Source organism: Cyclopterus lumpus, chromosome 12, assembly GCF_009769545.1.
Source record: "Cyclopterus lumpus isolate fCycLum1 chromosome 12, fCycLum1.pri, whole genome shotgun sequence".
NCBI classification, from domain to species: domain Eukaryota; kingdom Metazoa; phylum Chordata; class Actinopteri; order Perciformes; family Cyclopteridae; genus Cyclopterus; species Cyclopterus lumpus.
Window position 1 is genome coordinate 18,787,968 of NC_046977.1, and position 26,843 is coordinate 18,814,810.

At 42.2% G+C, this 26,843-nt stretch overlaps 1 protein-coding gene across 9 annotated transcripts in view; it reads left to right on the forward strand.

The window, feature by feature from the left end:
- LOC117740228 (3'-5' RNA helicase YTHDC2) overlaps positions 1 to 26,843 on the forward strand; it is a 33,196-nt gene that overhangs the window by 2,805 nt on the left and 3,548 nt on the right. For all 9 annotated transcript variants that reach the window (XM_034546482.1, XM_034546479.1, XM_034546480.1 and 6 more), the window contains 27 exons: positions 337 to 502; positions 713 to 803; positions 3,560 to 3,756; positions 6,775 to 6,977; positions 8,791 to 8,957; positions 10,165 to 10,267; positions 10,601 to 10,757; positions 11,590 to 11,697; positions 11,815 to 11,951; positions 13,525 to 13,660; positions 14,210 to 14,336; positions 14,520 to 14,585; positions 14,917 to 15,095; positions 15,260 to 15,356; positions 15,679 to 15,766; positions 15,987 to 16,067; positions 16,180 to 16,262; positions 16,360 to 16,465; positions 16,794 to 16,913; positions 17,039 to 17,311; positions 17,905 to 18,031; positions 18,536 to 18,741; positions 19,202 to 19,391; positions 20,246 to 20,334; positions 23,130 to 23,249; positions 24,001 to 24,152; positions 25,071 to 25,245. In XM_034546482.1, the coding sequence (XP_034402373.1) occupies positions 343 to 502; positions 713 to 803; positions 3,560 to 3,756; positions 6,775 to 6,977; positions 8,791 to 8,957; positions 10,165 to 10,267; positions 10,601 to 10,757; positions 11,590 to 11,697; positions 11,815 to 11,951; positions 13,525 to 13,660; positions 14,210 to 14,336; positions 14,520 to 14,585; positions 14,917 to 15,095; positions 15,260 to 15,356; positions 15,679 to 15,766; positions 15,987 to 16,067; positions 16,180 to 16,262; positions 16,360 to 16,465; positions 16,794 to 16,913; positions 17,039 to 17,311; positions 17,905 to 18,031; positions 18,536 to 18,741; positions 19,202 to 19,391; positions 20,246 to 20,334; positions 23,130 to 23,249; positions 24,001 to 24,152; positions 25,071 to 25,245 (3,738 nt within the window). In that variant the 5' untranslated portion in view covers positions 337 to 342. The remainder of the gene's footprint in view (positions 1 to 336; positions 503 to 712; positions 804 to 3,559; positions 3,757 to 6,774; positions 6,978 to 8,790; positions 8,958 to 10,164; positions 10,268 to 10,600; positions 10,758 to 11,589; positions 11,698 to 11,814; positions 11,952 to 13,524; positions 13,661 to 14,209; positions 14,337 to 14,519; positions 14,586 to 14,916; positions 15,096 to 15,259; positions 15,357 to 15,678; positions 15,767 to 15,986; positions 16,068 to 16,179; positions 16,263 to 16,359; positions 16,466 to 16,793; positions 16,914 to 17,038; positions 17,312 to 17,904; positions 18,032 to 18,535; positions 18,742 to 19,201; positions 19,392 to 20,245; positions 20,335 to 23,129; positions 23,250 to 24,000; positions 24,153 to 25,070; positions 25,246 to 26,843) is intronic.

Genomic DNA, 26,843 nt, shown 5'->3' on the forward strand with positions numbered 1-26,843 from the left:
CTCATCATTTGAATAATTGATGCCATATGCATGGAATGTGTTGTAACTCTGTTATGTTGTTCATTATGTACAAATGACATATATCACACTGTCCATCCAAGGAGAGGGAGCCTCCTCTGTTGCTCCCACTAAGGTTTCTTCCTTTTTTTTCTCCCCGTTAAAGTTTGTTTTGGGGAGGTTTTCCTGTACTGATGTGAGGTCCTGAGACGGAAGATGTCGTATGTTTACAAATTGTAAAGCCCTCTGAGGCTAAGTTGTGATTTTGGGCTTCACAAAATACATTGAAACAATTTGATGTTTTACTCAAACACAAATGTTCCTATTGTTGTGTTGCAGTGCATCATGTCCAGTGCTGGTCCAGCATCACAGAAACCAGCCAAGAGCCAAAACACACGGCATCATGGTTCTTTCTCCAAAGGCCTCAAAGAAATTCACGTTGATGAAGAAGTCAAGATATCAATGAACCTCTCTTTGGAGAGGTTTCACTACAGTGACCAAAAAGGTATGAAGTTGTTTTGTTGTTTGATATCAGAAATTAAAAGCACAGCACTTCTTTGTGGTCCACCTTTGTAAACATTAGTTATTGTGAAATCACATGACAGCGGTACTCCACTGTCATGCTCACTACTCGTCCCAGTGTGAGCAGGAAGGTATGATAGTTGAGTCTCATAAAGTGTCCTAATATTTTCCTTTCTTTTCCTTGACTGAGCAGAGATGGAATTTCCCTCCTCGTTGTCCAGTACTGAGAGGGCTTTCATTCATCGAATGGCACAGTCCCTGGGTTACATTTCTAAGAGCAAAGGGTAAGTATCCGAGTACATGAGTAATTTACAAAGGTACATGCACAAATGGCTCAAGGTTCTTTCATAATAAAACTGGATTTGTATTTTTTTGTTAAGTGTATAGGGGGGAGTTGTGTGATGGAGGTATCCATCTATGTGGCCATTGTTTACAGATATGGCTTCCACATAAATCGTTAAGGTTCAAGCAGCCCCGTCAGCTTATAGAACAGACCTGGGCATTGTATGGCCCCCGGACCATAATCGTCCCTTTGGCTGTCGCTGACCATCACATCATCCATTAAATACAGCTGCATTGTTTTTATTTTGAAGGCGACTGTTGCTGTTTTTTTCTTCTCAATTTACGTATGTTAGTACGTTGGTGAATGTGTGCGAGCAGCAGTGTCACTTCAATGTGTTGACAAACTGATCTTATTGGAGATGTGAGTTAGCGGTCAGCTCTCAAAAATGAATCAAAAGATTGATATAGAGTGTAGAGTTTTTAACAAACATAAACTTCCAAGTATTTATTTACTGAAGTCAAAGGTAAAGCCGTGTGCTTACAATTTTAATCGACCATTACGAGACGAAACACGGGGAGCAACAGAAATGCTCCTTTTTGGTTCAGTAGATGTTGTTTCTCTTTGGAAGTACCGCCATATGGGAACAAACATTCTCTGTGATAAAGTTGAACAAATCCAGACGATCACTGACGACCGATCACCTGTCAGCTTTCCTTCACATATCCATCTCTGACATTTAACCTGACTTCAGTGCTTCGTTGAAGCCCAACACAAACTAGATTTCTCACACTGAACTGAAAAAAAGAATATTAGGTAATTGGACTACAGAAAATAGTGATACTAGTACTAATTGTGCAGAAACGTGATTCCCGTCAGTGTTTTATTATATATATCTATATATATCTATATATAGATATATATAGATAGATATTACAGATGTATATTTGTTTGGATCATTATTCCTGCTGCAGATGTTTAAGGTCCTTTATACACAGTTATTCAATTTAGGGGTAATAAGTAGAATATTTAAGTAATAAGTAGAATATTTCCCTCTGAGATGTAGTGGAGTGGAAGTACAACGTTGAATAAAATGGAAATACTCAAATAAAGTACCTTGAATTCTTACTTAAGTACAGTAGTTAAGCAAATATACTTGGTTACATTCCACCATTAATCATGACATTCACTCTTAGCCTTTGCAGCTTATCAAAACCATACAATGTATTGCTTTTTTTTAAAGAGGTCAAATAATATTGAGCAGGATTGAGTTCAGTCTCTTGGTCCGGCACCATTTCTCATTTTGACCCCTTGGAAAAAAATTATTGCCCACACCTGTTCTAAAAGATAGAAGATTGCTCTCTGCAAGGGCTTACAAATCAGTCAGGCAGGAGTTACTGCTCCCCCTCAATGGCCATGCCCGGAGTTGACGAAGGCCCGGAGACGGATGCTAAACCTTCCCGTCTCCTTTGGGACAGGAGGTCCATCTTTCTGGGAAGCTGTCGGGCAGGCTGAGTGTAAGGAACCATACCCTCGTTGGCCACCTGAGGGCCACTAGAAGGACCATGTGACGCAACAAGCTCACTCTGTGAAGCGTGATCGCTATCAGTGAAATTGGCGGTAATGCATAAAGAAGACCACTTGTCCACTTGTGCAAGAGCATCCATCCAAAGTGTGGCACTGGTCTCCTCCAAAAAAACCACAATAAGTTGTGCACTGAGAAAAACAGGTCCACCTGAGCCTGCCCGTATCGATGCCAAAACAACTGCACCACCTGAGGGTGAAACCTCCGTTCTCCAGACTGCAGCCTCCAGCGTGAGAGGTAATCTGCAATAAAGTATGCTCTGTCTGGGAGATTCAACGCCCTCGCACGGGCCAACTGGGGATCAGCCCCTTTCCACAGCCTCTGAGCTTCCCTTAGGGACTGCAGTGACCTGAGGTCTCATTTATAAAACAGAGTTTAGGATCCACACTAAATGTTTGCGTACTTTCAAAGGAGTAAATGTAAAGCGGTCTTCCTTGGCTTGCTTCTGCGTTTCTCTTGCTGTTTGCAAGAATCAGAGCTTCTCGTAGCAGACCCAGCAGTCTCTCCTCCCACACAGAAAGTGTCAAAATGCTTCAGTCAATGCCCTCTCTAAGGTGGCCTGCACTATCCTCAACCTATTGTTGAGCTTCACAAGAGGCACACAAATGCAACCAGGCAAACAAATGACTAGCTAGTCAGGCTAATCCAACATGCTGCTAGCCTGCTCACTTGAATTGCAGTAACTATCGGAAGGCCTGGAAATCCAAACATGAGGTGTTGGCTAACCATTGCACGCCACTGGAACATCTAGCAATAGGAGGAATACATTAGCACAACAGTCAGTGTAGCTGGTGAGAGAGCCAGCACTATGACAAGGATGCTCGAAAACCTCCGGATAGGAAAGAGGGAGAGTTAGGATAGTCTGTCAACCACAGCCTTAGAGGGCAACAAGGTGCTCTCTGACCATAAAGTCACAGGCAGGATGACGAACAACAACAACACAGAATTGTACCTCCCTTGGACCAGCAAAATATAGAACTGAAATACAGATTTAATTGATCCAATAATCTGCAGTAAATGTCAGGCCAACAGCGAGAAAGGGGTGCAGTTAGAGTGATTTCTGACAGAATGCCCTCACTCTAATATTTTTGGACCAGTTACAGCAACAGTTTTTGGTGCTTGAATCAGTTTTAACAAGTATGTTAATAGTAGACATTTCTCTCTCTCACTCTCAGGAAAGGACCAACTCGCTTCCTCACCATCAAGAAGAAGAATGGTTCAGACAAACCCCGGCCTAATATGCCACTTGCAGTCTCCCACAATTCCTTATATTTCATCCGCAGCCTACTTCAGAGGTTTCCCATCAGCAATAAGGAACGCATAGACATGCAGCCCATCAACAAAAGCGCCATGTCTGTTGCTGCAGAACCTGGTGAGTGTCGGTGTCTCTAAACGATGACAATAATAATAATAATCCATTTAATTTATATAGCGCTTTTTAAGGTACTCAAAGGCACTTTACATGTTACATTCATACACCGTAGACACAGCTACGGGCAGCAATTCAGGGTTACGTGTCTTTCTCAAGGACACATTGACTAGGGTGGGGATCGAACCGCCTGATTGAAAGACGGACCTGCTAACCACTGACCCATAGTCGCCCACAATGATGAAGGCGTTACAGTTAATATCCATTCCATGAGAAAACAATGGCAGAACTGATGTAGCGATGGCTACTTCCACTTGCTGTCTATACTTCCCACCTATTGTAGTCTATCCTCTCTGGGATACATGAGGGAAACCTTAATAGATGTACAACGGCTGTTCCTTTGCAAATGTTTGTATGATTATGTTTCCCCCAACTACAGTACAACAGGGTTGCACAATGAAATTCTGATTGTAGTTCAATTTTGCTACATAAGAAGAAAATAAAACCTGACTGTTTATATATGGAGGATGAAGAATGGAATAAAGAGTCTCACAGCCAGAGAAAATAAGCTGTTTTGAAGTCTGGTAGTATTAGCTGATACTTCTGTATCTCTTTCCAGATATCAGCAGGGTGAACAGGTTGTGTCTGGGTGGGTTTAGTCCTTTAATATATTTCAACTCTTCTCAGGCTCCTCTTCTCACCAATCTCACCAACTTCTGACAATGATGTTCTAGGCGGTTTTAATCACTACTGTAGAGCCCTCCTGTCCCATGTCCGCATTTGTTAATTAGGGTCCGAGCGACTGACGAAGTCAGTCCGAGAGGACCCTATTGAGTTTGTTAGGGTGAACATTGAGTGCATTTTGGCGTATTTGCGAGCGATGAAAACCGCTCAAATTTGGGACGCTTGTCAGGCTTGGTGAAAATAGCCATCTGATCAAGGAGTCAAATTTTTGCAATACATAGTTGCTCTCTAGCGCCCCCTAAAATGTTGACCGGTGACGCCCCTCACCCAGAATGTCCGATTGACTTGAAATTTTTCACACATGTTCATGTACACCTGCTCTACAAAAAAGCCTCTCAGACCCCTAAGGTCCGCCTACTTAGATTTTCCACCATTTTGAATTTTGTGAAAAACACATAATTGGGGCGCTACAATAATTCGCCGAAGTTGCCCGTTTTTCGCATTTTTCACAAATTTTTGGCACTTTTCGCCATTATACATTTAACGTTATCACCCACAAAAATTATCCGATCGACTTCAATCTTCTTTCCAGGATGATCAGAAGGCCTTGACAATGATTATTATATGCTATGAAAAAACGTCGCTTTCACCCACTCTCACTTGTCGTTAAAAATATTCCAATAAAATCCCACTTTCTGTGCTAGAGACTGTTGCTTTAACTAAACCAATCTTTCCAAAGATAATCATGCATGATGCCAGTCAAGACCTGAACACATTTCCCAGAAAAAACATTCAAAATTGTCATTGACAAGTTTTAGACCAGAATATATATATATAATATATATATATGAAATGTCATATATATGAAATTCTCATTGCGCCAATTACTAGCTCAACTGGACTTGCTCTAATCTGTCCCAAACTCGTCATGCTTGTTACAAGTCACGGCCTGAGGATATCGACAAGTCTAATTTCAGTCGTAGTCAGAGCGCCACCTGCTGGCTCAACTAGACTTGCTCGAATCTGCCCCAAACTCGTCGTGCTTGTTACAAGTCGCGGTCTGAGGATATCGACGAGCTTATTTTCACTCGCGGTCGACGCGGCGCCTACTGGCAAAAGAATATCGGGGTTACACGACAAACGGTAAAACGCACGACCGGCGGCCCCGCGTTCTCGGCCGAAAGGGTCGCCGTCCCGCCGGCACCCCAGACCGGCGGGGGTGAGCGAGGAACCGTTCATTGCTGCTCGCAGCTTTAATTTATCCTTAAGTTTCCTTAAGAAATACAGCTGTTTATGAGCTTTCTTCACCAGGAAGATGTGAGGATCATATCAGATTGTTTGTGATGCTGATTCCCAGGAACTTAAAGCTGTTAACTTGCTCCACTGATGTCGACAGGGGTGTGTGTCTTTGACTTCTTATTTAAACTCAACAATCAGCCCCTTGGTTTTACTGACATTGAACAGCAGGTTGTTCTCTGAGCTTCTATGAATCTCATTGTTGTTTGAAATCTGTCCCGATGACGGGAGTGTCATCTGCAAACTCCCATCAGGGTTTTCCTCACATCCTCTGAGGATACTGTCAGTGGCCGGTTCTCTGGAGGCGGGGCAGACTTGACAGCTGACTCTTTATTGAGGAGATGAAAGCGAGTATAAAAGTTGCTCAGCTCATTGGGCAGCGTGTCCTCACACATGAGGCGCTCTTGCTTTTATAGCCTGTGACATTCTGGATCTCCTGCCACATATCTTTAGTGTTCTTGGTGTTGAGGTCTCTCATCAGTCTCTCTTGATGCCAGCTTTCAGTCTTCATCACCATCATCACCAGCCCTGAACACGTGCCATTCAGTACATTCAAAACAGTCCTGTAGAGCAGCTGTAGCTTCATCTGTCTGTTTAATTAGCTGGATGTATATAGGCCGAAGGTACAGGGAAATATCTGATTGTTCAAAGTGTGGGCAGGGGCGGGCTTTGTAGCTGCCAGGAATAGTTGTGTAAACATTGTCCAGTGTATTGTTTCCTCTGGTTGAGATGTGGACATGCCGGTGGAATTTAGGTCAAACACATCTGTGGTTTGTTTGATTAAAATCATTGACTGTTTTGTCATGTCTGCTGATGACCTCATACAATTCCTGTCGTGCGTTTTATGAATTTGCATCGGGAGGACTGTAAACAATGGCAACAAAAACACTGGTGAATTCTCTGTGCAGATAGTGTGCAACTTAGCACACTCTGTGCAACTTAGCATTAAAATGCTGAAGCATTTTAAGATGGAAAAATCACCTCAGTGTCAAGTCAACAGATGTGTTGCACAGTTGTAACATTCTTCAGTTCTTCTCTTAGACAGCAGTTGTGAGAGGAGCAGGGCAAGCGGGCGAATAAACAACGGCATACCCATGGTGCCTCGAAGAAGGAATCCATCAGAACTGGACGGTTTTCGAAGCTCCCTGCCTGTGCATGAACGCCAGGACGAGATCATCCAGCTCATCGGAGAAAACAGGGTTGTGTTGGTGGTTGGAGAGACCGGCTCTGGAAAAACTACACAGGTGGGTCTGCCTGAACACTTTGGTCCAGACTGAAATATCTCCACTAGCACATTAATTATGTTGTACAAACATGCATGGATCCCAGAAGATAATCCCTAGTCTTTTTAGTGGTCCTCTGAATCTTCAACACGCGCCATCATCAGGTGACGAGTTATCTGCAAAACTAACAGTATTCCCATCAGCCTCAGCTGTACTCCTGTATTCAGTGCTAATTATCACATTTGAACATGCACACTCTTAGTCTTGTTTCTGCCTATTTTATACATGTTTTGTTTTTTGTCATCATTCGGTGTGGCTATGCGAAGCAGCAGGCTCATAGAGCCTTGCTGCTGCAAGCCACACTACACTGCATGTACTCCTGCTGGCTTATTTTTTCGTAATTTTAATATTCTTCCGCCAGAACTTTGGTTGAGCATACAAGCAGCAGTGTTGCTCGCATGTGTAAAAAATACATCAAAACGTGCGGCCTGATCGGGAATCGTGTGGAAACGCCAAAAAACTGCGAGAAATTGTCCCATTCATTTGAATAGGGTTTCGGAAAAGAGAAAACGCTAATCTTTGTGCCCACAGTGACTTGCCATACGTTAAGGTAGAGAAATGATTTAAAGTTTAACATTTTAACAAAAGGAGGGAGCTTATTTGCCCAATTGGACATTTTTTCATAGCTAGCACAGTTTAGATGGAATCTTTGTTCGGGTTTCGGAAGATTTCCGAAATGTTCAGATCTAGAGTGAGAGAGCCAACTGCTAGAGTGAGAGGGAGCAATCGAAAGTCCTAAAAAAATAAAACGTATTTTGCCACACGTCTCACAATTTTCACTCTTTTTACACCATTTATGGATCAAAACGTAGGGAATATTGTGCTGGTCCTCACATGTGTCGATGGAATCCACGATGTTTCCCACATTTGTCAGGCGAAGCCTTAACGAGAGAGCAAGTCCACCTCTCTGCCCCATCCGACTCCATTATATCTTTCCCTCCAAAGAGTCGTACCTGATTTCTAAATCACCGATAGAGACACATTTCTTACACTACAGTCCCACCATTCACACTATCTGTTCATCAAGTCATCCTTCCTCTCAAAAAAATATTGGCGAAAGAAATAGAGCTACGGTTAACTGACTTTTTGAGATAGTTAGATAGGTGTTCCCTTTAGCTTTAACTCAATGTAAAGCCTGGCAACTGTCCCTTTTTGAAGTTATCACTATGGCAACCTTTGATGTTGGAAGCACACAGGTGTTCTAATTAGTGCAGTTTGACAGACAAACAGATGGTATCGTGTGCGCGTGAACGGTACCATGCACTCGCGTGAACCGCCACGTGCGCGCACGTGTGTTTATCAAGCAGTGTTATTTATATATGTATGTATATATACATATATATGTGTGTATATATATATATATATATGTATGTCTGTGTGTGTGTGTATATATGTGTATATTTATGTGTGTATATATATGTGTGTGTGTGTATATATATATATATATACACATATATATATGTATCTGTGTATATGTATGTATGTGTATATGTATGTATATGTGTGTGTGTGTATATATATATATATATATATATAAACACCTCTCGGTAGTAGCCACACCATCTAAATTTCTTGTGAAATTTTCTAGTTGTCCTTATTAGACAGATAGACAGGAACCCTGAGAGAATTTGGAACTGTCTCACTGATTCCAACATTTCCCTTCAGAAATATTGTGACACTAAAACAGGGGTTTAATCTCCTGATATTGGATAACTATTGTGTAGTGTTTATGGTTTGAGCCTTCGGTAATTCAGTGTCGCTGTGCATTGTCCAGATCCCACAGTTCCTGCTGGATGAGTGCAGCAGGAATGGAGATCCCTGCAGGATCTTCTGCACTCAGCCCAGACGCCTGGCTGCCATTGCTGTGGCTGAGAGAGTGGCAGCGGAGAGAGGAGAGAGTGTGGGCCAGACTGTCGGTTATCACATCAGACTAGAGAGCAGGTACATTAGATCAGATCCTTTTATCTTAACGCTTCATGTGTTAATCATTTGCCCCTGTAGTAGAACAACTAGTTCAATTCAAGGCTCACATGCTCACACAGACAGAGACATGTGGACACATTGAATTTAAGTTACTGAATGTATGGTTTGGAAACTGAAAGTATTTTGATAAAATTGAATTTCTATAATTTCTGACTTTGAAGTTCAAATGCAATGTACTGCACATGAAGTTCTTTAGGTTATACTTTCTGAAACAAAGTCAAGCAGTTCTTACTCACCAGTCAGAATATGTGGCATTGTGCAGTTTTAAAGTCAACTTTACAGTGTACACAGTTGTCACACTTTCAGATATTATTTTAAAAACTGTAAATCTGAGTTATTGTGTACTTAAATATTGTTACAAATACCAATTTCCTATGCTGTACAACTACTTTATTCTACTTTATTTTGTTTGAGCTGCATACACATAACCCACACAATGTGGTTCAAATACACACAGCATTCACTCATGGAGATCTGAGTACCACATCCCCAACAGCATGTGAATATTGGATTGGATTTTGAAGATGGGCATGAAGGTGGGAGGAGGCAGTTGTCTGGGACGGATGTCCAGGTCAGGTTATGCATTAGCTGTGAAAGAGATAGTTGTGTTCAGAATGACAAAGGAAAGCTTGAGACAGAAGTGCATATTAAAAGCCATTACTTCAATAGATGAAGCCAGTATTTCCAGAGGTGGGTAGTAATGAGTTACTTTTAATCATTTACATGTACTCAAGTAATTCTTTTGATTACATTTTTAGCACACTTCTTACACTCACTCATTGCTTTTACATCGTTACATCTGGAAACAGTCATCTCGCTACTTTGACGTATTTATCATTTGAATGTATGTGTGATCTGTTTAGAGGCAGATAGTCTGGCTTTGTGAGACTAGCTGGTCCCAGGTCTGCTGGTGCTTTGTTATCCTCCACATGACCTTCTGGTCATAACATCATGACTGAATCTACGGAAGGAAGAGGAAAGCAATAGGGCTGCCATTTTCCACACATTAGACACGTGGGAGCAGTCTAAAGTTAAAAAAAGTGCTAGCAACAGCTATTGCATAATCAGTGTCTAACTTTCCTACCTAACATTTGCGAGCCTATGTAACACTTAATAATGCTTAAAATTGAAATGACTCATGTAACTGTTGACTTTGAAACCTCAGGGTCTCGCCTAAGACGCTGCTGACCTTTTGCACCAGTGGAGTGCTGCTCAGAACATTGATGGCTGGAGATGCCAGTCTGACAACTGTCACACATGTCATTGTGGTGAGCATCAAGACTAGAAATATACAGGACATCAGTCTCAGAAAATAGTTTAACTCTGTAATCCAGCATGTATTTGAAGTTGGGATTATTACTTGCTGAGTAACATAACAGCAGGCTGAAAAGCAGTGTTTTGCTGCCCTCTCTGGATGAAATGTGTGTAACCACACCCAGCAGTGATATCACTGGGTACTGCTGCAGGGCGAAAAGCTAAACCACTGGAGGGCAGCAAAAACATTATTTTCATTGAATGTTAAGTTCCACTTTAAAGGTGTTTCAGCTCCCAGTTTGATTTTTGTTTTGAACATGTTAAAGTGACTTGCTGTGTTTTAACAGGATGAGGTGCATGAGCGTGATGGTCTGACTGACTTCCTGCTCACCAAGATGCGGGACGTGCTGCAGAAGATTCCCACACTGAAACTGATCCTGTCCAGTGCAGCTCTGGATATCGATCTGTTCCTTAAGTACTTTGGCTCCTGCCCCGTTATCCACCGTACGTCCTGCTAACTCTGATCACTGAATGAATGCTCATACCAGATATTACTTATTATTATTTAAATGATTAAAAAAAAAATATTATATATTTTTTAATATACATTTCCAAACATGTTCAAACGTAACAAGGCATCCTATTAGATAATCCCATCATATATATCACCTGTTTGTCACATGTCTATACTTCACACATTGCGGCAGAAAGATTTCCTTTCAGTGGTCTTGGATGAAAAATACTTGTAGTCAATAGAGTGTTCCTTTAAGTGGGTTATGTGTTAAGAGTTGGTTGTAGTTTTCGACCATGTTTGATTAATGTAACATCTAAAATATATTTTTTCAAATTCAACTGAATACAAGAAAAATATCATCAATGTGTTGTGCCCCAAAATTGTATGTATTGACTTTAGGGTTGATTGTGATATACAATCAAATTCAAAAGGGATTCATCAAAACAAAAGTAATTCTTGGTCTAAATCATTTGTTAGCTTGAACACAACATCTACAGTCATCATTTGGTTCACATCATTTAACAGATAGTTAAGATAGTTGGATGGTTCGGTGTCCAAGGACACATCGACATGGACTAGCAGCCGTAAAACCTGTGGACTTACAGGCAAAAGTGGCTATATATTATATTATATTATATTATATATTACAGTATATATATATATATATATATATATATATATATATATATGCAAATATCACATGCACCACTTTAACAATGAATCGGCACTAATACTGTAGATACTGGAGCGAGTTTTACAGTCGGAATTTTTTGTTAATTATTTAATCATTAATAATTCAAGAGTTTTGTTTTATATGTTTAGTCATAGGAAGACAATTCGAAGTGAAGGAATTCTTTCTGGAAGACATTCTGACGCTGACAGACTTTAACAATAAGGACATGAGGAAATACAAAGAAGAGACCCAGAGAAGTATGAAGCTTTTATTAATTAATCCACTAAATCAGACTGAATTGAAAACGAAGCATTATAACCTTCCATCTGGCTTTGTGTTAATCTCCTCTGTGTATCACATGCCCTTGTTCTCAGAGGAAAAGAAGCAGAAATGTTTGACAGAGTGGTGTAAGGCAGTAGAGGAGGAGAAACAGAGGACCCCTGTGCCTGCCCCGGGCTTCCTCCAGGACAACAGCTCCCTGGACAGAGGGGACAGCGCCTTCAACACGCTGGTAAACCAACACAATCACATGCACAACACTTTATGCACTGCTTCAGTGGGACGGATCAAGTCCAACATTCCAGTGTTCCTCGACATCTCTCATAATCAATGTAGATACAAGAAAACAATGGAAGTGCCATACTCCTTAAATGTGGGGCCTCTACTATCTGATGTAGCGGCACGGCTCGTTTTCCCTGAAGCTAAGTTTACTATTATATCCAAATGGTCAACACTGACTGCCCAGACAGGTAGGTAGATGGATAGACAAGTATAGGTAGGTAGATAGATAGATAGATAGATAGATAGATAGATAGATAGATAGATAGATAGATAGATAGATAGACAAGTATGGGTAGGTAGGTAGGTAGGTAGACAGACAGACAAGTCGGACGTGAGACAGGTAGGTAGAGGTAGGTAGACAAGTCGGAGGTGAGACGGGTAGGTGGACAGGTAGGTAGATGGACATGTAGGTGGGTAGACAGAGAGGTAGGTAGACCGGAAGCTTGGTAGGTAGACAAACAGGCATGTAGACGCGCAGGTAGATGGGCAAAGGACGCACTGGAGAAGAAATGGTCTTGAAGCTTGAAAAAATTGGGAGAGAAGGTTGGAATTGTATGTTTGAACTAGCACTGTGCAGTTTCTCTGCTGTGGAGTGGTCAAAAAGCAGATTGCAGGGTTTCAATGAAGTTACTGGAGTACAGGTGGGTTTGAAGTTGTGTGGCAACAAGGCTTTCACAGGTGTTTGAGAGGAAGGAAAGGTTGGAGATTGGACATCAGTGGTTGAGGCAGGATGGATCAATTGGGCTGATAGCAGTTTTCAAGGGGGACATTTCCATGGGACAGTGAGGAATTGAAGCAGTTGGTGAGGTTGTTTCAGAAAGATGTTTATCTGACTACTTGTGGATGTGGGGTTGGGGATAGGATAGTGAACTGGATGAGGTGATGATCAGACAGAGGAAATAGAGACTGGTGGATGTTGAGTACCGGTAAAATGACAGAGCAGACCAGGTTAAGGATATGGCCTTTGACATGGATGGGGGAAGCTAATTGAGGCTGAAATGCAAGGTGGTAAATTCAGATGCAAACTTACAGGTGGATGGGTCAATATGAATGTTAATCACTAAGGAGCAGTACATGTGAGATGGGAAAGATGAGTTGGGTTTGGGTCGACGGTAAGTGCGGATTACATTCATTGAGCAACAAGCTTTAAATGCTAGGAAATGCTTTAACTGCTGATTGAATAAGACTGTGTGACTTCAGGAAAAACAAAATGATTCTGTTGTTGGTGGCAGGGATTGTCACCAATTCTATGAGCATCAGGGTTTTGATGACATAGTTTGGATGTACCAGTGTGTCCCTCAGTCCAGATAGACAGGATGGTGATCCCAGAGTAAACAAACTTGAGTTGTGAAGCTTAAAAAAAAGCTTAAAAACACATGAAATATGTCATGTGTTTATAATGCGTCCGCATCAGCTTCAACATCTCTATCTATCTAGTAAGTGTTTCATCCAGAAGTTCTGTTGAGCGTGAGTGTGTGGTGTGAAACCTGACTGTTGAGCCACTGTACTTGTTGGTGTCACAGACTGAGAATGACACGGAACAGCTGGAGCCGTGGCTGCTGAAGGAAATGGACTCATGCATTTCCAACATTTTCCTCAATGAAGACCAGGATGTGTTCATCCAACTCTTCAACCTCATCCTCTATGAAAGTGTGAACGGTACGACTCTGAGCTGAGCTGCGCTCTTACTCACCTTTCTGAAATCACAAATTCATTTTACACGTTTTGTCTCAACTCTATGAGAATGGTAATCATTTTGCACATGGTCCTATCTATTACTGTTACTTTTACTGTTACTATGGTAACATCTGTGATTTCTTTCATCCCTCATTTCATGTACCTTTTATTTGTCAGGTATATCTGTTTTTTTAATCCATCAACCGTTGTTCAGCTGAATTTTCAGAAATGTCTACATTATGATATGCTATATAGATATTTACAGATGAAATGAATTGCTCATAACTGCTGGCAGCCAATAACTCCCCAATGCAATTTGTTGAGGTATTAGTGTGTGTATTTCAGAATTCTGGTTAGCTGTTTCCCCCTGCTGCCAGTCTTTATGCTAAGCTAGGCTAATCATATCTGGTTCTGACTTCATATTTACCGTACATACATGAGAATGGTATTGATCTTCTGAAAATGTGGGTGTAGTGGAAAATTAATAGCTGTATAGGTTTATGAGGGCTCAAGTTAGTTTTCTTTACCTAGTTGACTACAGGCACAGTGACACAGGGGCCTCGCCTCTGATGGTGGCAGCAGCTCGAGGGTTCCTCACACAGGTTGAGCAGCTGCTCAGCATGGGGGCAGACATCAACATGAAGGCATCCAATGGCTGGTAGGACTTCCACCATGTTATGTTGACGTTAGGCCGTAATGTTAAATTACGTTTTGTTAGTGTTCCTCTCATTATCTATGGACATGAAGAAGGCAGGAGGACATGTACTGTAACTACCACATTGTTTTGTGTAATTATTCCTCCAAGTATTTGCATTGAGCGTCAGTGTTCATTTCATTTCAGGACAGCCTTAGACTTTGCCAAACACTTCCAGCAGACAGATGCTATGGATCTACTCAAATCTTCCATGTGAGTGTAATGTTGACCACGATGTGCAAAACTGAACTAACTCTTCTAAATGGAAAAGGAGTGATCGGCTTCTTTTTTTGCTAAAGAGAGGCAGTGTTGATGGCATTTATTGGGTGTTTGATTGCTCCATTAAGAAGATTACAATTTTGGAATAATTATCCTTGAACTCTTTTAGTTATTACTGATGACAGGAGAAATGGTCCGCCTGTCTACCGTCAATAATTCTTGCACAGTCCCTAAAGAAGTTACACATAAAGTAAAGGCTTGTCTGAATTGACATCCAGTTTTGAGAAGGTTTTGTAAACTGATAAACTTCCCGTCTCCTGTGCAGTCCTCTGGGAGAGGTGAACAGCCTGGATGAGTCCACTCTGATGCAGTGTGAGAGTGCAGAGATGAGCGCTGAAGAGCAGGAGCTGCTCAAACTGTACCACCACAGCTTTGATGATGAGCAGGTGGACCTGGACCTCATCATGGATCTGCTGCACAACATCTGCTCCACCACCAGTGACGGTGAGCCTCAGCACTGGATTGCATTACCATAGCTGTTTATTGTATTATCCCCACTACCAAGTTGACTACCTGGCGAACGTGACTATTAATCAAAGGCAGATTCAGGAAACACAGATGATATTTCAGGATTATTTCAATGCAAGCTTTTATCTGCTGGTCTTCAGGTGCTGTCCTGATTTTTCTTCCTGGATATGATGTGATTGTGTCACTCAGGGACCGCATCCTGTATGACGATAAGAGATTCTCCAGCCACTCTGAAAGGTGAAACATTTACTGTCTATAAGAAGAATGGAAGACATTTGAACATCATGCAACAACTATAGTATTGTTTGTTTTTAGATATGTTGATTTTAAGTCATCATCAATTACAGATGTTCCTAATGGTATTGTAATATACAGGTAAATACAGGATTCTTACAATATGTTAAGGTATAGATGTAGACTTGGTCCTGGATTCATCTTGCCTTTAAAAGTGAGCCTTATCGTCTGTGGTAGTGGCATATGGTTAGTAGACTGTTGAGCATCGTACAGCACATCAGCATATTATGTAGTGTGTCTTTGACGGAGGTGTGTCGTCCCTCAGGTACCAGGTGTTCACTCTACACTCAGACATGCAGACTCTGGATCAGAAAAAAGCCATGAAGAACTCTCCACCTGGTATCAGGAAAATAGTGAGTCACAGGTGTAACTCGAGACAAAAATGTGTCAACTTTCATTGACTGAGTGGCTCAGTTCCAGTTACCGTAACTCATGTTTGCATCCTGTCTCGACTAGGAGCTGGTAACTAGTAGGGTTTGCCCTTTGAATGGAATTTGACAGGACATTTGTAGGAAACTCACTCACTATCAGACTAGAGAATACAATTTCACAATGGTTTTTTTTCTCTTTCAGATTCTTTCTACTAACATTGCTGAGACAAGTATCACTATCAACGACGTGATCTTCGTCATTGATTCAGGAAAGGTCAAAGAGGTACACTCACTGGAATTGGATTTAAAAAACAAGAGTAATATGGGGTCTAACAACAGATATAGGTTGATACTTGTGGTTAGTAATGAACTCCTACATGTTTTTCCTGTTGTAGAAGTCCTTTGATACCCTCAGTCATGTATCCATGTTAAAGACAGTTTGGATCTCGAAAGCCAGCGCTTTGCAACGGAAGGGAAGGTAACATCAACAATGTTCACACTCTTGACTCACTTTAAACTCCTCTGCTCCAAATGTCAGTGTTAAAGAGTCTACTCACTGTGTGACCTGTCCACAGAGCCGGCCGCTGCAGACCAGGGATTTGCTTCCGCCTCTTCAGTCGACTCAGGTTCAAAAACATGCTGGAATTCCAGGTTCCACAGCTGCTGCGTATGCCACTGCAGGTAGCAACACACATACACACACACACACACACATAGACATACACATACACATACACACACGCACACACACACACACCTGTACTCACATCAGACTAGTGGCTCACTATTCTGTTTAAGAAGGAGACATTGCATTACCTGAGCACATAATGAGAAGAGAAAGAACAATGGCTGCTATGGCTATCAGAGACGTTTGTATTTTTTGAGGATTCTAATAGAATTAAGTAGATCTTGATGAGCACCAACACAATGCTACTTCGATGACAGTAGCCTTAGTAATAGGTTGTAATAGTGATAATATGTGTTGTGTGTGTGTGTGTGTGTGTGTAAGGAACTGTGTCTGCAGACCAAGCTGCTGGCCCCCTCCTCCTGTCCAGTAGCTGACTTCTTGTCCAAAGCTCCACAGCCTCCTGCTGCACATGCCATCAAGAATGCTGTGCAGATGCTAAAGGTAAGAAATACTACTATGTACACAAGCAACTACACAACCGCAGACAAGCCTACACATCCACATAAAGTATTATGGCAACATAAAGTCATAGAGTTGGTATTGATTCATATCGCCTTTCTCTGCAGACAATAGATGCTATGGACCAGTATGAAGACCTGACTGATCTGGGCTACCACCTGGCTGATCTCCCCGTGGAGCCCCACTTGGGCAAGATGGTGCTGTGCGCTGTGGTGCTCAAGTGTCTGGACCCCATTCTAACCATTGCCTGTACACTGGCCTATCGTGACCCCTTCATCCTTCCCGCCCAGGCATCTCAGAAAAGGGCTGCACTACACAACCGCAAATGTTTCACTTCCACCTCCTTCAGCGACCACATGGCCCTGCTGAGAGCCTTCCAGGTAGGTGGGGGATAAACCTGGGAAGCCCTTGATTTGAGGAGTGATGTAAAGGGATGCTTTCTGAAATCATATATTTTTTCTCCTGTGAAATACATTCTAGTTTTACCTCCTCAGGTCCCTAAGAACTATAAGAACTAGACAATAAAGCATGCCTTTATGTTTGATTATTGCTTTGTTAAACTTCTCATATCTTATTGCTGTGGCATAGAGGGAGCATGAGCTTGTTATCTACCCCTCTTAACTGTATTTCTGGCCCTAACTTGGTAATAGACTATTTACAGAAAAAATGGTGTGCAGTCGAGTCTTACCTGCAAGTCTTATTCCTATAAAAGTGGACTATTATAATTGTGATGAAGATGTTACTACTTTTTGATTTGTGCACAATTCTTTGTCAATTGCTTTTTGATTACTTTGTTAGGTGTGATTCAATAGTTACACATAAGTTTGGCACAACACAAATCCATGGCAGGAAAAAATTAGTATTGTTATCAAGTGATGTGTGACAATTCATCATGATGCACATTTGAAGTCGTATTCCCCATCTAAATGGAGTTTTGGATGTTGACCTTCATGTTTGTCCCGTGTGGTGTCAGGCATGGCAGAAGGCCCGCAGTGAAGGCTGGGAGAGATCCTTCTGTGAGAAGAACTTCCTGTCCCAGGCCACCATGGACATGATACTTGGCATGAGGACACAGCTGCTGGGGCAGCTCAGAGCCATTGGTCCGTTCCACTTTCATTTTAGTTTTATATTCCACACACAACCACGTGTGTGGTTTGACCCGCCATCACCAGGCTGCCCGTTATCCACTTATCATCGATTGTGCGTCTATACCGCTTTGTACAGTAAAGCATATGGGCGGCGACGGGGGCTTCATGGTGCTCCAAATTTCCAAAATACATCATTTAAATGCCACCACATGGCCTTAATGTGGTACATTCCTAAAACATGCATGCATGTAATCACATGATCAACGTGGTTACAATACTAACAATACTATAGATCAAAACCAATCGTGACCTTGAATTTGAAAGTGAAATATGAGCCCCTAATCACAGTAAATAAGTCCTGTCCTATAAAAGTACAAACATTGAAGTCCGTATTGGCTGACACTCATGCTTAAAGGACTTTATCAGGAAGAAAACATATTTTTTATTAAAGTAGTTTTTGTTGAATTCATAAATGAAGTCTAGTATTTCAAAAGGTATCTTCTGTTTGTTTTCTAGGTTTCGTACGAGCCCGTGGGGGCAGTGACATCCGGGATGTGAATCTGAACTCTGAGAACTGGGCCGTGGTGAAGGCAGCCCTGGTGGCTGGCATGTATCCAAACCTGGTCCATATCAACCAGGAGACCTCCCTGTTCTCCAGTAACCGGGAGAAGAAGGTCCACTTTCATCCCACATCTATCCTGAGCCAGTCCCAGTTCAAGGAGGTTGGGAAACAAAGGATTTAATTAATGTTGAATTCCATCTTTACATTGTGGTCTCATCTTTAGAAGGATCTTAACTCACCTTTTTATCAACTGATAGAATCCATGACTAGTTATTACACACATTATGAACACATACGTTGTAAAATCTTTTTTTACACAGAAAGAAAGGACACAGATATAATAATTTCAGCATTTAGTCAATTCCATGGAGGTTTGTCCACCTCTGAAGCTACACAGTTAGTGAACCAGAGAGGAGGGAACTGCATGTACACATGGATCCCCTGCAGCCATGGCTCTGTGCATATGTTCTTTACTTTTATGCACATTGGATGAAGTGGATCTTCTCTGTAGCCCCTATACACAGCACTGTCAGACAGATTAACAGGCAAAAGATTTTAGTGTGTGTGTGTGTGTGTGTGTGTGTGTGTGCGTGTGTGTGTGTGCGTGTGCGTGTGTGTAGAACAGCACAGCTAAATCGGCCCAGGCCCTTCCCACAGACTGGTTGATCTACGACGAGATGAGCCGAGGCCACAGGATGGCCAGTGTCCGCTGTTGCTCCATGATGACCTCAATCACTGTGGCCATATTTGGAGGATGTGCCAAGCTACCCAGCTCTGCGCTGCAGGAACCTGCGGCACAGAAAGCTACTGGTAAACAAACACACAAAATATAGTCCTTAACACCTTTTAGTCTAAGCCAATGTGCATATTATAAGAGCTCTACATTGAGATTATGTCTGTCAAATAATGGAGGACCAGGGCTTGGTTGAACAAAAAGAAGGGCACAGATGGCTCATAGTATCAGCCCCAGGTACCAAACCCCTGAAGGACATGGACCCAAGCCTTCTCCAAGTCCACAAACCACATGCAGGCTGAGGATGAGCAAACTCCCACGGCTTCTCCAGAGGTGAAGCTGTTCCACTCTTCCATGGCCAGGACAGAATCTGCACTCTTCCTCCTCAATCAGCACAGCCGTTCAAATGTTTGTGGTCACCTGTTATATTGATTTGTCTTCTTTCCTTCAAAAATTACTATTTAGACAACACGTTTTTATTTACACTTGAAATTGTTTTGTCCCCAAAAGAAGAAGACTGAAACAACTCAAACTTCCATTTAGTGGAGTTCCACTACTGTCAGATGATAGGAGAATCTTGTTAAACTGGATGTTGAATTAGTTTGATCAGTACATATTGAGTGAAGAGGTTTAAACTGTTCCAACAGTGCTAACCCTACACTACCCTTCCTATTCAACTGTTGCTCAGAGGATCTTTGTCTGTTTCAGTTGAACCACTGAAATCTACTAAACTCAATAACATATATTAGTAAAGAGACCTTCTACAAGATAAAGGCATCAGTGATCATTCAGACAATCATATACCTCGTATTTGTACACATACTTGGCCAATAAAGCGTTTTCTAATCCTGAGCATTTTATGACTTTATGACTATGATTTTGAAGCCTGCCTGAGCAGATTCAGTCTTTGTCTCTATCCTCCTTCTCTCAGACAGTCCGGGTGACATCAGTGACAGTGAGACGGAGGACCTAGCTGAGATGAGGATAGATGACTGGCTCATCTTTCATCTGGACAAAGAGGTGAGGGACGATTGCTGTCGACACTGACCGTTACATCTTTTCTTAGTTTATTAATGTTGATGTGACTTTTCCTCATACGACATCTTTTGTATTGTCTTCTATGTCAGTGGTCTAAAACCTTTTGGCTTGTCACCTCTCAAAACAAATCAATGTCTACTTTGAGCCTCAGCAGTGAATATTAAAAAGCTCTAAATGTAAATATATTGATGACAGGATCCCTGGTTTTAGTAAATAGAAACGTTTTGGGTTAGCGCAGCCTCCCTTTACATACAGGATCACAAGATGGTTATTGACAGGTTGAGACAAAGGTTTAGCCTATTTGACTCTGCTCTCTGTTGGTTTTGATTCTTTTCATCAATGATGACATGAGTCTGTTCTTGGCCCTATTTCACTTTATATCTGCTGTATGCTATCGGAGTGCCTTCCAATTTTTATTCTTAGCACTTCGCTGTACTTGTCTGATGACCCCAGCTGACAAACTAGCCTGAATGACTGCCTGGAGATGAGAGGCTGGATGTCCCGAGATAGAAAGAGAAATGTTGAGAGTGCACAAAGGACTCCGAAGCAGTCTCTGAAAGCTGCAATCTATAACGTCATCTGTAAAAAAAGGCCTGGAGCAGACTAATTGATTTTCAGCCTTACATTGTGCAAACAGACCAACGTTTCAGCATTTGGCACAAAGACGTTTCAGCTGGTAGACATGAAGGATTTATGAAGGATTTCACATAACTTAAAGGCTTCAAATCATCAGCATGCTTCAGTTCCTCTTTGTTCTTGGAAGTTTGCTTTCCTTGAGCTGAAAGGTTACTGGTTGAACTGGAAGCTGCTGAAACTTGTGTTGAGAACCCTCCTCATCTAAGAATTTAGATGTCACATTTTGAATATTTTTGTGTAGAAACTTGAACAATCATGCTTTTTCCAGAAACATATTTTATAATTTGAATACAGAATGAGTGGGCTAACGAGTGTCTACTGCATGTTCCCTGAAAGGAAGTCCGACTGTGTGTTTGCTGTCTTTGCCCCAACATTTAAGAGTAGTCTACTCCCCAAGTCCTTTTTGATTTTGAAGAAATTCTGAAGACTCACTCATATTCCCTGACAGATGTATATGCTCTTTTGTTCAGTGTTATTTAGTTCAGTTTATTACCAACACCTAAAATACAAGTCTGTTCATAAAACATAAAGGAGACATGTGATAGACTAGGCTTCCAGATACTACACAGATGGTATTTAAAATACATGTTTATTAACACTATGTCTAGCTATGAAATGTGCATGTTTCATTCCACTTGCAACACACATAAGATTAATCAAAATCTAACTTGCCCTCACTGTTAAATGGTCTGAAAACCTTGATTCCATCAGTCCAAACATTGGTTACATAGGTACAAGACATTAAATAGAGACATATGGCAAATGTAGAGAGTGTAAGCCATGTGGGTGAGTTATAAGGAATAATTCAGTCCAACACCAAACCACACAAACCCACCTCTCCTTTCTTAACCCTGTAACCTCCAGCTGCCTGAACAGCGTCAACTAGTGGCGATATCTTCTACCAGATTGTCAATATGTTAGAATATGTGTAAATAGGGTGATAGATAGTAATTCAATAACACACTAAAGTCAGTCAGTGTATTCAAGCTTTAACATATGTCTGTTGCAGCTGCTGCCTGAAGCTCTTTTTAAAATCAGACACAGATAAATACATTTCATTTAATTCCATACCTTGTGGACCTCTGCCAACCACACTAAAGTTTAACAACTCATTAATGTGTAACCCATGAATCTGGTGGACTACACTCTTTCAATAACCTGACCATTTATTTTGTCACAAAAACATTGATTTCCATTTTAAGTTTGCCTAGCTTATATTTAACTGGTAAATGGACTGTAATTGTATATATTTCCTTTCTAGTCTTCCGACTACTCAAAAGGATCCACCTTAATCAGTTCCTCATTTAGATTTGTTTTGAGTTTGTATTGTCAGTAAATTATACTTAATGCAGAATGCTTGATAAATTCACAAAATGTTATTCCCAGCTCCTAAAGTCCATGTGTCCCACTGGTCCTTGGGCAAAGACATTTACTTCACTGAACCCCATGTGACTGACATGTAGTGTAAAGCATGTAGTGTAAAGCTTTTTGAGTGTTAACACTCCTCGGTTACCACTGTAGGTCTCCCGCTGCACAATGGAGTCAACACACTAGAATAGCGGTTTTCAATGCTTTTATTACACTGATCTGTCCCGGCTGCTCGAGCGAGCACTCTCCTGCCGTGCCTCTGAGCCATGTGTCTTTTGTCTCGGTCCTTTCTCCAGCTCTGACAGGCTGTGTTCCCAGCTCACTCTCCCCATCTGTTCCACTACTAGGGTTTATATAGGAGAGATACACAATCAAGGATGGGGCTGGGGTTGATTATGCCTTTTTCCCAGCACCGTTCCCTGAACCACTCCCCCACTCTGTCCTCCCTCTTCAGCTGAGCCCAACCACGCCCGCCACCACAAGTACATTTACCAGAATCTTTAATATACAGTATCAGGACGAGTGGCCCTAATAGACCCCTGGGGGGACCCCCATATTTAATGTGTTTACTTTGAGATGCTGTAATGGGACAACACTATGTCTGCTATGAACGATTCCGTCCAATACTTTGAAGAAAGTAGGCGATATTGATATATGTTTCTCTTTTGTTTAGTCTACGCTGTTGCTCTTGTTTTCCGCCTCTTTGATATTTTGTACTAAATCGTTTACTTTTTACACGCTATTTAATTTCATGTTGTGTATCATGTTTTCAGGCTGCAGGACTGGTGTTTGAACTGAGGCAGAAGTGGCAAAATCTGTTCATCAAGAGGATCCGTTGTCCTTCAAAGCCTTGGTCTCAACAAGATGAGGCCATCATCCGGACCCTGGTTTCTGTATGTCACATTCTCTTTTCTTCCTCTTAATTTCACTTAACGACACCACCATAGAGTAATGCTAGTGTATGTAGGTGTCATATATATCGTATGAGCAGCCTCAGACAAGTTGTCATCCTCCTCTTCTTTTTAGAATATTATGGCTGTGTACAGTTGTACTATAGTCATTGCATTGGTTGATGTTGCAGCCACACGTTCAAACATTTGAGCATCTCTATCTGGACCCCAGTTCAAACTATGATCTCTGTGCCTTTTGCAAAGCTAAACTCACATGGAGTCCTATTATTCACTTGTTTGACGACTAAGTCAATCTATCTTTTCACCATCCATAAGAGTAAAGATGGATAGATCATGTTGACTTGACATGTATGTTAACGTGTGCACTTCATTCATGAGGTGGGGTGTCTGGATCTCCATCTGTATCTTACAATGACTGATATGTGGATTTAATGCCTTTGGCTCTGGTATTTGGAGTATGGACACCAGAGTCCAAGTAAATGACTGGAGCTCAAACTGAGCGTGTCGTCCCCCGAACAGAAGATCTGAGGTTCAATCCCCCATGTCGATGTGTCCTTGGGCAAGATAGTTAACCCCAAATTGCTCCCAAAGGCTGTGCCATCAGTGTATGAATGGGTATGAATGCTTAGATAGATCCTAATGTGTGTGAATGACATGTAGTGTCAAAATTGCTTTGAGTGGTCGAAAGACTAGAGAAGCAAGTTAATTTACCAGTTACCATGATGTTCCTCAGGTGCTCGTGGCAGAGGAGCAGGGAGCAGGCCTGCAGCAGCCCACAGGGATTGGCCAGCGGCCCCGGCCCATGTCATCGGAGGATGGGCCCCAGGCTTCAATGAAAAGCTCCAAGAACAGCCCCCAACTGCCCACCAACACCAACAATGACAAGTATGAAGAATGTGATGTATTGTGGTGCTTAAAGATATTGACATGCAACTGTCCTCCCTGGCAGTGCTGTAAAAAGAGCAGAAGAATGACAGATAAAAGCAATCCTCTCCACTTTTGGTTATATGGTAAAATTCTGAAGCAATTCTGCGTTGCCGCTCTATTGAGTAGTAAAGAGAACATTTAAGATTATTGTGAGAAGGAACATAGTGTTTTAGTATTTTATTTAGGTATTTTTACAGTTTGACAATAAATAAATCCTTTGAAAGTAAGGAAGGATAAAATAAATTAAGCATGCATCTGGCCAAGTAAGGAACAATTAAATAAAACTAATAGTAAAGGCCTGAGGTCTCTATACTCTTAATGCCACCTGCTGTTACAGTCTCCCAATCTGCACCTCATCAACTTCCTTCGCTAACCACTCCACAAAGCAGTCCGCCATGTCTCTACACTCCTCCTGCCCACCGCTGAAGCACAACTGCCGAGTGATCTGACAAGTTCGGCAGGTGGTGGGACTCAGGGTGGGAGGAAAGGAGCTATTGTGCTGCTCCCCACCTATTCAGACACGGAGCCTCACATGAGGTCTGAGGTGGGCCAGGAACACCTGCTCCAGGACTTTCATGTTAGGTGGATGGGTGTGAGTTTCATTAAGTGAGGCTGCTTTGACAAAAGAAGCAAAACAAAATAAATCAGACCAGAACAGGAAGACATCTTACTACTATATGATACAGCATATAAACTATAAAACTGTAGAAATCAGAAATAAAGGTTACTCTCTAATATAATCCTGTTTCATATAATGGCCTATTTCTCTCTGCGGTTTAGCTTAATAAACTCAGACTGGTGTTTGATAACAATCATTCATGTTATATTTGAACGTTTCACTTCATACTCGCACTCTATTTGACCACTTCCCCTCAGGTCTCGTAGGATGCCAGCAACCTGGAGCCTTCTACAGGGGAAATCCCAACACAGAGAAGAGGCCTCATTGCCTATCAAGCAGCTCTCTGATGAGCCTCACTCCTCCAGTAGCTCTTCCTGCTCAGTGACCTTGGACAGTCCCTCTTATAGCCCCTGTTCTTCCTCCTCAGGAAAGGTATTCACTGTCTGCCGAGCATTGTTGATCCTCTCAATTTTCATTTGCGCTTTTGTGAGATTTTAAATTACATTACATGTCATTTAGCTGACGCTTTTATCCAAAGCGACTTACAATAAGTGCATTAAACCATGAGTCCAAACGCAGAACAACAAGAATCAAGCAAGTACAATTTCTTCAATAAAGTTAAACTACAAAGTGCTATCAGTAAGAGCCATTTAAGTGCTACCAAAGTGCTACGACGGCGCTACCTTCCCTATTCAAGGTAAATTCGAAAAAGATGTGTTTTTAGTTTGCGACGGAAGATGTAGAGACTTTCTGCTGTTGTGATGTCAAGGAGGGAGTTACAGTAGTCTAGCCGTGAGATGACCAGAGTCTGGACCAGAACCTGTGCCGCCTTCTGAGTGAGAAGAGGTCGTATTATCCTGATGTTGTACAGCATGTACCTACAGGAGCGTGTTGTTGCGGTAATGTTGGCAGTCAGGGAGAGTTGATTGTTGGAGCCAACACTGAGTTGTTGAAGGTAATAGTCAGGTCGTGGGTGCGAGAGCCTTTTCCTGGAAGGAGGAGAAGTTCAGTCTTGTCCGGGTTAATTTACAGGTGGTGTGCGGACATCCACTGAGATATGTCAGTCAGACAGGCAGAGATTCGTGCTGCTACATGTGTTTCAGATTGGGGAAACGAGAGGATCAATTGGGTGTCGTCAGCGTAGCTATGGTAGGAGAAGCCATGCGAGCGAATGACAGATCCGAGAGAATTAGTGTACAGAGAGAAGAGAAGAGGACCAAGGACTGAGCCCTGAGGGACCCCAGTAGTCAGAGGACAAGGCTCAGACACAGATCCTCTCCAGGTTACACGGTAAGTGCGGTTGGTGAGGTAGGATGAGAAGAGGGAGAGCGCGGTGCCTGAGATACCCAGGTCCTGGAGGGAGGACATGAGGATCTGGTGGTTCACTGTGTCAAAGGCAGCGGAAAGGTCTAGAAGGATAAGGACAGATGAGAGAGAGGCTGCTCTAGCAGTGTGAAGCTGCTCAGAGACAGCAAGGAGGGCAGTCTCTGTTGAGTGGCCTGCCTTGAATCCAGACTGGTGAGGGTCAAGAAGGTTGTTGCTGTGGAGATAGGAGGAGACTTGGTTAAAGATAGCTCGCTCTAGAGTTTTGGAAAGGAAGGGGAGGAGAGAGACAAGTCTGTAGTTGTTGACTTCAGACGGGTCGAGAGTGGGTTTCTTCAGGAGAGGATTAACTCTCGCCTCCTTCAGAGAGTTAGGGAAACAGCTGGTTGAGAGGGAGGTGTTAATAAGATGGGTGAGAAAGGGAAGAAGGTTGGGAGCAATAGACTGGAGAATGTGAGACGGGATGGGGTCAAGGGGGCAGGTGGTTGGGCGGGCAGAGGTCATCAAGGTAAGAACTTGATTGGGAGACAGGGGGGGTAAAAGAGGAAAGCGAAGGGGAAGAAGATGGAGGTGTAGTTATAGAAGATGGATTAGTAAATGAGGAGCGTATGTCGTCTATCTTTTTTGTGAAGTAGTCAACAAAGTGGCTTGGTAGAAGGGTGGAGGGAGGGGGGGACCAGGGGGGTCATGGAGGTTGGAAAAAATAG